This window comes from Trachypithecus francoisi, unplaced genomic scaffold (genome assembly GCF_009764315.1).
Source record: "Trachypithecus francoisi isolate TF-2019V2 unplaced genomic scaffold, Tfra_2.0 Lachesis_group17, whole genome shotgun sequence".
In the NCBI taxonomy this organism is placed as follows: Eukaryota; Metazoa; Chordata; class Mammalia; order Primates; family Cercopithecidae; genus Trachypithecus; species Trachypithecus francoisi.
The window spans coordinates 39,840,030-39,853,174 of record NW_022681462.1 but is presented as its reverse complement, the minus strand read 5'-3'; the positions used below and the strand labels follow the sequence as shown (position 1 = coordinate 39,853,174).

General features: G+C 39.1%; 1 gene segment (V, D, J or C); it reads right to left on the bottom strand.

Annotated features, from left to right (window-relative positions):
* Nucleotides 1-9,287: 9,287 nt before the first annotated feature.
* On the bottom strand, nt 9,288-10,070 carry LOC117062884. The segment is given in 2 exon segments: nt 9,288-9,808; nt 9,933-10,070. Coding segments are annotated over 2 exon segments (561 nt in total).
* Nucleotides 10,071-13,145: the final 3,075 nt, after the last annotated feature.

The window sequence follows — 13,145 nt, the reverse complement described above, 5'->3', positions numbered from 1 at the left end:
ACAAACAACACATGTGGGCAGCTGGGCCACCCAGCCGAGAGGTTTGTGTTCGGGGCTATACCACTGCAGGGGAGCTTTTGTATTTTGCATGCAGTAATAAACACCAACATCCTCAGGCTCCACCCTGCTGATTTTCAGTGTGAAATCTGTGCCTGACCCACTGCCACTGAACCTGTCTGGGACCCCAGATTCCCGATTGGTAACTTTATAGATCAGGAGCTGTGGAGACTGGCCTGGTTTCTGCAGGTACCAATGCAAATAGGTGTTTCCATTACTATGCAGGAGGCTCTGACTAGACCTGCAGGAGATGGAGGCCGGCTCTCCAGGGGTGACGGGCAGGGAGAGTGGAGTCTGGGTCATCGCAACATCCCCACTGGATCCTGAAGTAATGAGAGAGAAGTGCAAGGTTATAAACAAACATTACGAGGCATTTTTATGATTTGTTTTCTGTCACATTTTTCATGAAAATCATTATTTTTGTGAGTGCATTTTTGGTTTGTGTCCCAAAACATCCAATTTCACAAAGAATCAAATTTTTGAGGCAAGAGGGAATCAGTTGAATTATCTCACACCATCCACCTCTTTCTGTGTCAGAGTCTTGTCCAGTTCACAGGCCCCTGCTCCTTCTAGAATCTTTCTCACTGTCACTGATTTAAACACCACATGCCCCATCCTTGAGAACAAGGCACATCTAACACGGGACAGAATACCCATGAAAGGCAGCAGGGCCCCAAGAGCTCATCCTCCCACTCCATTCTCCTCCTCCATCTCCCTTCCATCCTTACCAGGGACCCAGAGCATCAACAGTCCCAGGAGCTGAACGGGGAGCCTCATTGTGAGAAGATGAACTGAGGAGTCCTGATCAAGGCAAGAGTAGAGCTGAGTTTTATCTCAGAGTCACAAGGGAAGGTCCTCCCTAGGGGACAGTATGCAAATCCCCTGATGGGTGCAGTGGGGTGGAAAGAGCCAAGGGGAGTGCGGAGGGTCTCTGTTGTGAGCAAAGTGACACAAAATATCTTCTGCAGTTGAAGGACCATAATAAAGATAAATCTGATATCGCCTGAGTGGCGGAAGTGACATATTTAAATGTTTCCTTTCATTTTCTCAAATAGATTTTTATTTTTTCTCACTTTCTCGGGCACATTTTATACTTCTCTTTAATAGTTTGAGTTTTATTAATATTTGATTATTCTTTTCAATTGTTAAGAGTCCGGTTTCTGTCTTTTTTAAGTTTTTTCTTTAATGAACATAAAACACATCGAGTAAAACTTATCAAACTTAAAAATGCAACTGACTAAAGTTTGTGTATATTCACTCTCCAGATGAAACCCTATGCTTCCCTCATGCATCATCTTAGTTATTTCTCCTTCTATCCCAACCATGCTAACTGTCATTCAGGCATTCTGTGTCTATCACAATAGATTGTGTTTTTCTGGGATGAAAACGCACATGGATTGAAAGAAGAGTTTTTTGGTTTGCTTTCATTTGTTGTTGTTGTTGTCTAACTTCTTTCTTACTGCTTTCGTTTTTGTGTGTGGGGTGGCTTCAATCCTACCCCTGGGCTTGAGTTGCTGACTACTTTTATTTCCTGAAATTGTGAAGAATTTCCTCCTGAATATCTTGCCACCATCTCGGCTCACTGCAACCTCTGCCTCTTGGGTACAAGCAATTCTCCTGCCGCAGCCTCCTAAGTAGCTGGATTACAGGGGTGCACCACTATGCCCAAGTAATTTTTGTATGTTTAGTAGAAACTGGGTTTCACCATGTTGGTCAGGCTGGTCTCAAACTCCTGACCTTGTGATCAGCCCGCCTCAGCCTCTCATAGCGCTGGGATTACAGGTGTGAGCCACTGTGCCTGGTCTTTTCTTTTATTGTTGAAGGATATTTTCACTAGAAATAGAATTCTTGGCTGCCTTTTTTCCTCCCTGGAAGTTGATTATCTTCTATACTCCCTGGGTTACAATAAAATATCGGTCAATGGTTTCATTATTGTTTCCCTGAGTTTTTATATTGAGTTGGTTTTTTCTTGATGCATTAAGTTTTCCCCTCTTTGTCTTTCAACATTTTAACTATAATATGTTTCGTGTTGAATCTCATAGTGTTTATTCTAACAGATATTATTGAATTTCTTTAATTTAATTTACACATTAATACATCTCATTACTTTTGAAAAGTTACTGCAGTCCTTTCTTCATATATTTTTTCAGGTACTTTTTCTCTTTTGTTTTTATTCTCTCAATATTGGTCACAATTCTCTTTTTCTTCGAAGGTTTGGTTTTTATTTTAAAACTGCAGATTTTAGATCACGTGTTTCTAAATTCTATTTTATTGTCCTGAGCATTGTTAAATATATTTTAATAACTTGCCTGGACCTATACTGAATAATCTAGTGCACTTTCCCCAACCCCCTACCGTGATGTTTGATCGCTGATGTCTCTGTTAACTTTTCATTCTTAATTTTAATATTTAGCTTGGATTTATAAAAGCTGCCTGTGTGTTTGCTTAGTGGTCACTCATGATTTGGGCAGAAGTTTTGCTCAAATATCTGGAACTCATAAATCTACCTTCTCCCATTCCATCTGTGTGTGGCCTGAAAAGTACATGCAAGATGCAATGACTTCTTACTTCCCTGTGTTTTTACTTATCACTATGCCTCCTTCAATCTCTGTTATTCATACTTGCAGCTTTTAAGTCACCAGGGATTTGTGCAGAGATTATCTCAGCAATTCTATAACTCTCTTAAACCAGAAATGGACTAGTAACTTTCAGCTGGGGTACCACTTGCCCCAACCAGGGCCCTCATCTTAAACTAACAAAACTGTGGGCTTGCACAGTCCATTTCCTGCACAGTTCATCACAGTTAGCTGGAAACACTAAAGGATCTTGTTCCACACCAGCTCAAGTCCACTGTCTTTGATGGCAAGCTGCTGGTTTCTGCAGCCATCCTCATGTTGGAAAATCTCCAGTTCTGCAATTCATGTTGACTAAGCTGGAGTGAAAGGGAACTGTTCCAGGCAAAAGACCTCTGACTAAGCTGGAGTGAAAGGGAGCTATTCCAGCAAAGGGCCTCAGACATTTCCTGTCCTTACCCAAAGCACTACACTTTCTTATAAAGATATGTATGTAAAAACTATTTCAAGCTTTGCCAATTTCCACAGTGCTGAAATAGGATTGATATTTTTTAGCTTTATACATATATTTGGGTTTGTTGTTTATTTTTGCTGAGGCTTTAATAAACACTTTGTGACACTATAAACAGGGATGTCTTGTAAACTGAATTTAAATGACTATAGTGACCACATTGAAAGAAAATGGGGATACTTACAAAAATAAGTAACTTTGAAATTGAGAATTTGAACTCTACACTGTCAGTTTAAAGAGAAACCAAACTCTTAACAAATAGGAAACTCTAATCCCTAGACTTCACATTCTCAGATGAACACATAGTCAACTTGTAAAATGCCTTATACACATTCTAGGATTGAGAATATGAATAAATATACTCTACATGAAGAGAGTCAAGATTGTCTTTAACAGACATAAGAAATACAAAAAGGAAAAGGTGGAAAATATGATGACCCTTGTGAAATTATTTAATTAGAATCCATATTTTTCGTATTTTTAGAGATATATTTTAATTACTTTTGAAATGCTTTTAAACTTAAAATTTAAATAATACAGTAAAGATTGTTCCCATATACTCTTCCTGTAGCTTCTTCTAATGTTAGCATCAAGCATAACTACGGTGTAAGTACCTATACCAGAAAATTAACATAGATACACTGCTATTAGTTAAGTAATTTGCAATCTCCTTCAGATTTCACTGATTTTTCCAATAGTGCCCTTTTTACATTCCAGGGTAAAATCCAAGATAGTATATGACAGTCAGTTATTGTTTCCTTACTGTTTCCCAAACTGTGACAAATTTTCTAAATTTTGTTTGTCTTTCAGGATCTTGAAACTGTTCAAGTGTACTGGCCAGTTACTTTGGAGAATATCCCTTAACTTGGGTTTATTTGAAGTCTCCTATTGACTAGATTCACATTTTTTTTTTTTATTTTTAGCAAAAGTATTATGCATGGGATGTGTCTTCAATGTATATCAGGAGTTAAGTAATGTCCACATGTCCTATTACTGGTGGTGATAAATGAATACAACCAATGAAATCTGTTTTGGAAGAAAATCTTGGACAAAGCTAACTGAGACAGCTGCTTCTACTACTCTTTGTATTTGGTTATATGCAGACTTCTGAATAAATAATTTTTTTCTGTCAGATCCTCTTTTTTCTCATGCTTTCTAGGCTTTAATCCTTTTAAAGCTTACTACACAATGGAGAATACTAATAAATTAATTAATATTGACTTTGATAAATGAATAAAGAAATATTAGCTCTCAAATGACTAAGTTTTCTCTCATGGCCATTTACCACTAAAATGTTAATAGTCTGAAGAAAACAAAAGAGAAATGTGATTTATTAAAACATAGTAGTATCCACAAATGAACAGCTGTTCTTGAGTCAACTGTTTGGATAAACAAATCAAATTTTCCATCACTTGGAATATTGCAGGAACCAAATGGACAACTGCACATGCACTGAGCTACTTCTACTGAGAAGATTCAGATAACATTGGTGTTGTATTAGGATGTACACAGTTCAGACACTGTGTCTGGAAATATGAGATTATGACCCTTCGTTAAAGAATGTGTGGCTACATATGCATGGCTACAATCATTTCTAGAAATATGTACTTTTCCAAATTTTTTGTTTTTTATCCCAAGATTCAATGGAATTATGTATTTGAATGGTAATGAAACAAAAATATCATATGGAACTGGAAACTTTTGAGTATATACAGAGAGGCTATCAGAGAAAGGCTAACCATACTTTATTGGATACAGTTAATCTGCCTGGGAACTTTGGAGGAAATGGCTGAAAAGAAGTGTGTTTGAAGAAGTACGATATGGGTTAAAAAAATCAAATACTCACAACTTGAAAATTCTTTCCAGAGAAAGCAGATGACTTTACAAAAAGGCGAAGTGATGTTTCAGTTTACCAAATCACCCTCATACATACCGTTCACTTTTCCTTTTTTGCGTTTTCATTGGGTAAAATTTTGGTAGTGAATGGTGAGAAGAAATGCACTGGACAGACCTGGGTGAGTATAATCAAAGGCTGAGCATTTTAAAATAGATCAAGACCAAATCACTAGGATTTTTAACACCGTGAGCAGGTTAATGAACAAAATCTGCCCCAAAATCTAATGCTGCTTGTAGAAGAAACATACATGGATTAGATCCAAAGTTATGTCCCATAACTCTTGGCTAAGTTGGTCTAGTGATGATAATGATGATTATTTTAGTGCTAAATATTGTAATAATAGTAATAACAAAATTAATAGCAGCACATATTGTGTCTTCAATACTGTTCTAAATGCTTTACCTTGTTTAAATTGTAAAAAGACCTAAAGGTAGATCATATCATGGTCACAGTTCCAAAGATATGGAAACTGAGGCAAAGGGAGGTTAAACAACCTCACCAATGTTATACACTCTGTAAGCACCAGAGCTGTGTCCTCATCTAAAAGAGCTTAACTTCAGGGTAGGCCAAGATAATATCTGGACTGTTGGATGCATATTGTCTGACTCTAATTCCAGAATGGATGCAGACTTCAGTGGTACTTGGCGTAGCATTAATAAAACTACGTCCTTGCCTCCTACAGAGTGATTTGGAAAACCAAAGAGTTAAACTGCTTGAAGAAAAGAAGCAGATTTATTTATAGAAAATGAAGTTCAGGAGTGTAAATTCAGGATCTCAAAACTGTTAAGACAAAGAGGGGCTGGTTTTGGGTTGATGGAAGGGTTTTACAGAGTCAAGTGGCGTGTTAACGAGAAAATCACCCAAGCAATTGTCTCCTGCATTGACAGCATAATCATCTGTCTTCAGCAATATGGTATTGGCACCCTGAGGGATCAGAGTCTGTCCCTGCTCTTCTGTACCGTTGCGGTCGTCCTTCCACCTGTAGTGCTGGAGTTACTTGAGCGTTGCTCTTTGAGGCAGATTCAGGACCCTTGGGAAAGATTCCTAAGCAGTAAGGAAAAGGTGTGCTTGGAAGATAAAGTTCTGATCAACTCTTCATTTTAACTTGATTCCATCAACTACCAAGGGAGACAGCTAGACACATTTGGGACAGAAACAGAAAATGGGACCATAGGTTTCTATTTTGTTCCTGGCACGAGACAAAAGTCTTCTGCCAAATGCCATTTGCTGAATCTAGATGATGGGAACAGGTGGACATAGAGATACAATTCTGTGACCAAGGATGGCTATTTTACACTCAGGCTCAGATAACAGCCTTTTCTGACCTGATCACTTGTGTAAAAGGTGACCGATATAATATTTACACATTACACATCAATAAAATACATAGATGTATTTTATCAAATGTGATGGTATAAATATGAATAGTAAGCCATTTAAAAGATATTTAGAAGAAATTAAACTAATAATATTTGAATCACAAAACTGCAATTTGTCTCACTTGTGGAAAAAATGTGCATATGTATATATTACTCAAAACTCAGTGGCTAATAACACTAAGCATTTATTTTCCTATTCAGAGATGTACATGATAACAATTATCTTGCTGATCAAGGAAAGGCTTAGCAGGGTAGTTCTGCTGCAGGGCACTGAGCTTGTCTCCAGCCTTTGGATTATGTTTGATCTGAGAACAAAGCAGAGCCTATCCAAGGTACAACATTCCTATGGCAGGTAGCAAAAGTAAAGAAAATTTTCAAACAAAGCTGAACAGGCAAATGTAAATCTAATGATCAGTAACACAAGTACACACAATTCTAATTTATTCTTTTACTTTGCTAACTCTTAAAGTTTCTAAAAATGTTTCCTGTACTTAATTATCACGTTATTTGCATCATTGATGGAGAAATAATCATGTTTTCCAACTTTTGGAATATTAAAAATGTTTTCAAATGTAATTTTGCATTAGTCACAAATAAAACTGAATATTTGTTGTTGTTGTTGTTTGAGGCAGAGTCTCGCCCTGTCACCCAGGCTGGTGTGCCGTAGGAGTGATCTAGGCTAACTGCAGTGTGTGCCTCCCATGTTCAAGCAATTCTCATGCTTCAGCCTCCTGAGTACCTGAGGTTATGAGCATGCACCACCATGCTCGACTAATTGTTGTATTTTTAGTAGAGATGGGGTTTTGCCCTGTTGGCCAGGCTGGTATCGAACTCCTGACCTCAAGTGATCTCCCGACCTTGGCCTCCCAGAGTGCTAGTATATAGTTATGAGCCACCGTACCTGGCCTAGATGTGTTTTTATACATGGGACTTTAATGTAAATGGTCTTATTGTGAGGAAATACATTTGGCTAAAGTAAATGTCTTCTAAAACACAGCTTCTTTAAAACTCCTGTAGATTACCTATATGCTTATTAAAATGCAGACTGTTATGCAATATATCTAAGATGCATCTGCTACTTTGCATTTGTAACGTGATCACAGTGATACTGATGATAAAGTTACAGGAGACAGACAATGGTGCTGTCCATGCAGGCAGGTGACAATTCCTTGAGTGATTCTCTTATAGACACACCATTTGTTTCTGTACAACACTTTCATGAACCCAGAGTCAGGCCCTCTTCTCCTCAACAGTTTTGAGAACCTCTATTCACACTGCTGAACTTCATGTCTGGCTGGCATCTGGACAAACTTTGAGCAGCAAAGTGCTTTCATGCTAAGGAAACAATATATTCTATGCATGTGTAGATATTCTTGTTTGTTCAGCCAGAAGAGTGTTTTCATTTCTCAAATAATTTATATGCATTCTAAGCAATTTTCTCATTTTTCTGTTTACTTTATGACTGAATGACGTGTTCTTGCAATGATCCCAGACTTGCTAATATTATGTAGAAGCACAAGCAAATGTATCCTGAAGCCAAGTCATAGCAGGAAAACTCTGAGATTTGGGAAAATATTGACCTCACTTGCCTGTCAGCTCCCAATTCTCCATATTCACTATCATTTCTAGAAGTGCATTTCCCCAAACCCCTTTATCTTTCTATGGTTTCTCCTATAGTTACTCAGAGGAGCCCATCCATTATATTTCAAAGTAAGAAGAGGGTGATTGAGCACCGACACCTGCAGGCAGGCATGCAGACAGAGGTGAAGACTGGAGAGTCACCTGGAGAGGTGTTCCATCAACAGACAGCACCAGCACCCTTGTATCTGAACTTCCTAGACAGAGCAGAAGATCACATGGTTAGATAGCCCATGCATTTAGGAACAAATGAACTCTGGTTCTGGCAGACCAACTGAGATTTCCCTGTTTCCAGTGTCAGCTTCCTGACTACCATATCTCCTGTCTTGTATTTTCAAATCTAATTCTGTCGAGATGGTTATTACTAAAAAGTCAAAAAATAACAGATGCTAGCGAGGCTACAGAGAAAATGTAATGATTATACATTCCCTTTTGGGTGGACTATAAATTAGTTCAGCCACTGTGGAAAACAATTTGGCAATTTCTCAAAGAACTTAAATCAGAACTACCATTCAATTGAGCAATCCCATTTTTAGGGGTCCTTTTGTATATATAACAAAAGGAATATAAATCATTCTACCGTAAAGACACATGCACATGTATGTTCATTGCAGCACTATTCACAATACCAAAGACATGCCATCAGACTAAGTGCTCATCAATGGTAGACTGGATAAAGAAAATGTGACACATATATACCATGGAATACTATGCAGCCATTAAAAAACAATGATATAATGTCTTTTGCAGCAACGTGGATGGAGCTGGAGACCATTATCCTAAGTGAACAAATGCAGGAACAGAAAACCAAACACCAGGTGTTCTCACTTATAAGTGGGAGCAAAACGTTGAGTACCTATGGACACAAAAAAGGAACCAATGAACACCAGAGCCTACTTGAGACTGGAGGGTAAGAGGAGAGTAACGATCGAAAAACTACCTATTGGGTACTATGTTTACTACCTGGGTGATAGAACAATATGAACTCCAAACCCCCACAACATGCAATGTATCTGTAGAACCAACCCGCTCATGTGAACACTGAAACAAAGTAAAATAAAATATTATAAATAATAAATAAATTCTATGACTTTGAAAGTTAAAAAATGAAATAAAACATTTTCTCCTTGAAATCAGTAGTTTCTCTTGAGTAGTTTCTCTTGTGATGTATGACCTGGACAGATGCAATAACTGCAATTCCTCAGGTATCATAATTGCTGTTCTTTATTAAATCAGGAGGGACAGTGTCATGTCTGTGCTGCAGAGGCTGAAGGAGAAAAAATAGAGTTAGAAGGGAGGGGAGCTTTCCTGGCCTTTTCTACCAAAACTTCCAAATCCTGGCTTACTTGGAAAAAGGCTGTCAGCAGAAGAAGGTGCCATAAGGAGCAGCTGGGGCAGCTGAGCCTCACACTTCTGTTTCCCTTGGTGGTTTGTGTTCGGGCTTGTAACACTGTGGGAGGGGAATTATCATCCTGTTGACAGTAATATGTTGCGATATCTTCAGGCTGCAGGCTGCTGATGGTGAGAGTGAAATCTGTCCCAGATCCACTTCCACTGAACCTTGACGGGACCCCTGTTTCCAAATTGGATGCGTAATAGATCAGGAGCTTAGGGGCTTTCCCTGGTTTCTGTTGATACCAATTTAAATAGTTGCTAATATCCTGACTGGCTCTGCAAGTGATGGTGACTCTGTCTCCTACAGATGCAGACAGGGAGGATGGAGACTGGGTCATCTGGATGTCACATCTGGCACCTGAGATTGGAAATATAAACACAAATATTCATACTATTAGTCATATTATAGGAAGGCTTCCATCAAGAGCCAGGCTCTACTGAACACACTGGCTGAGTAAATTCCCAGTATTCTCCTTCCTTACCTGGGAGCCAGAGCAACAGGAGCCCCAGGAGCTGAGCGGGGACCCTCATGTCCATGCTGTGTTCTCACTGGGACTGACTCCTGCACAGGGTGTGACCAGCCTATTAAGAAGTGTTCAGGGCAGGGGGCTGTGACCTAGAACATGCAAATCAGCAGGAGAGGGGGCAGGCTGGGCACAGCTGTGGGGCTGGCTCATCTCAGTAACTCAGCACAGGGGCAGTGTCCCCAAGGTCCCAGGTCAGACCAGGGCAAAGCAGATTTGCGTGAAGGGAAAGTATTTCTAGAGGGCCTATTGTTACAAAAGATATTTTGGAGACAATTGACAACATTTTAAAAAAATGAACCTAAGGACTAGATCAAATAATGTATACTTTGGTTGTATTGGAAGTATGCAGGAGAGTGTCATTGTTGATAGGGAATGCATAATAAAGTCTTAGATGCTGGCAGTGTCAGGTTTTCATGTTACTCTCAAATCGATTCAGTAGATGTAAAATTCCTTTGTCCTGCACTGACATTTCCTGTCAATGTGAAATTCTTTCCTTTTTTAAATGAAAAGACAGATTTTATCAGTAGCATTTTAATCTATTGAAAAACACTTTATAATGCCCTTAGCCACTGTTAGTACCAGTGTAAGGTCAAGCAATTCCCTGCCAGTGCGCAAAGACGATACCATAATTCCTCAATGGCTGCATCACTCACAGATACACCACTATTCAAAGCTATAGGTCTCTTTAATATTTAGGGGCTAAACAGGCTACACTTTATTCTTAGTTTGTGGATCCCCATATACTATCCACTTTTCTGCCATTGGGTATTATTTTCCCTAGTTCATCAGCATAACAGGTTGATCATTGATGCCAGATTTGATTACTTTAATAAAAATCTGTTTCTTCCTCCAAGTATAGGAGCTTGGATTAGGGTAAGCCTAAAGCCCTGGAACAGCCTAGGCTCCCATGATCACTTGTCTCCAGAGTAAGAAGACCAAGACCACACCCACTACGCAATGCTCTGAGATGCACTCCCCACCAGCATGTTTCTGGGGGCTCACGAGCAGCTTCTTTGGAGCCTGGCTTTCTGGAGAGCAGGTGAAAGGGAGGCCCTGGGGAAAGGCCAGGTCACTGAATCCTCTCTCCTAAGCCATGGCAGCTGCTACTTAGTGCATGTCCCTGCTGTGCACCATTAATGCCACTTTCCTCTTTTACTTTTTAGCCATGGGCAGAGATATCATTCTGACGAGTTGCCAGTCTACCTGTCTCATAGCTAGGAAAGATAGTCTCCATCTCCTACCAAGCCACTGCCCATACACACAGAGATATTTCCTGAATCCAGATAAAACTCAGACACATATTTGAAGCCTATACCTTACATAGATCACAAGGATTACACTAGCTCTCCAGCAATGGTCCCTAACCAAAATGGAAACTCAAACATGACAAATAAAGAATTCAAAGCATGGACTTCAAGGAAGCTCAGGGACATCAAAGATGAGGGTGAAAATCAACACAAAAAAACTTCCAGAAAACAAAGGAAGAAATAAACATCTGAAAATGAAATCAACCAGAGGTACTGGAATTGAAATACTTAAGAAATTTAAGTATACAACTGAAAGCTTTATCAAGAGACTGGACCAAGCAGAAGAAAGAATTTCAGAATCGTTTGAAGACTGGTCACTTGAACTAAGCAGTCAAACAAAAATAAGAGAAATAATAATAATTTTTTTATCAGAGAAATATGGGACTATGTAAAGCAATCAAACCTACTAAGTATTGGCATTTCTGAGAAAAAAAAAGAGAAAATGAAAACAATCTGAAAAATATATTTGAGAGAATAATTCAAGCAAATGGCCCAGCAGTGGCTCATGCCTGTAATCCTAGCACATTGGGAGGCCAAGGCAGATGGATCACCTGAGGTCAGAAATTTGAGGGCAGCCTAGCCAATATGGTGAAACCCCGTCTCTACTAAAACTCCAAAAATTAGTTGGGTGTGGTGGTGCATGCCTGTAATCCCAGCTACTTGAGAGGCTGAGGCAGGAGAATCGCTTGACCCCAGGAGGCAGAGGTGGCAGTGAGCTGAGACCAGGCCACTGTACTCCAGTCTAGGCGACAAATCAAGACTCCATCTCAATAATAATAATAATGCAAGAAAATTTCCCAAATCTTCCTAGAGAAGTAGATATCGAGTTATAAGAAATACAGAGAATAACTGCCAGTTACAATACAAAATGAATATCACCAAGGCATATAGTCACCAGACTGTCCAAGTCAATGCTAATGAAAAAATCTTAAAGGCACCTAGAGAAAAGATCGGTCACAGTTGCAAAATGAGGAAAGAAAAAGACAAATGGGACCTAATTAAACTAAAGAACCTCTTCTGCATAGGAAAAAAAAAAAAGAGAGAGAGGAAAAAAAGAAAGGAAAAAAATCTATCAGCAGAGTAAACAGACAAACTATAGAATGGAAAAAAAAAATTTGCAAAATATACATCCTGCAAAAATCTATTAGCTAGAATCTTAAAAGAAAAAACAAAAAACGTAATTCAACAAGCAAAAATAAATAAAGCCTTTAAGAAGTGGGCAAAGAAATGAACAGACACTTGTCAAAAAATAGACGAGTAATCAACAAACATATCAAAAAGTGGCAGCATCACTAATTTTTAGAGAAATGTAAATCAAAACCACTATGAGATACTGACTCATAGCAGTAAGAATGGCTATAACTAAAAAGTAAAGCCGGGCCGGGCGCGGTGGCTCAAGCCTGTAATCCCAGCACTTTGGGAGGCCGAGACGGGCGGATCACGAGGTCAGGAGATCGAGATCATCCTGGCTAACCCGGTGAAACCCCGTCTCTACTAAAAAATACAAAAAACTACCCGGGCGAGGTGGCGGGCGCCTGTAGTCCCAGCTACTCAGGAGGCTGAGGCAGGAGAATGGCGTCAACCCGGGAGGCAGAGCTTGCAGTGAGCTGAGATCCGGCCACTGCACTCCAGCCTGGGCGACAGAGCGAGACTCTGCCTCAAAAAAATAAAAAATAAAAAAATAAATAAATAAATAAAAATAAAAAGTAAAGAAACAAAAAACAAAAAAAGACACACATACACACAAAAACAGATGCTGCAAGGTTGTAAAGACAAATAAACACTTATAGACTGTTGGTGTAAATGTAAATTAGATCAGCCACTGTGGAAAGCAGTTTGGATATTTCTCAAATAACTTAAA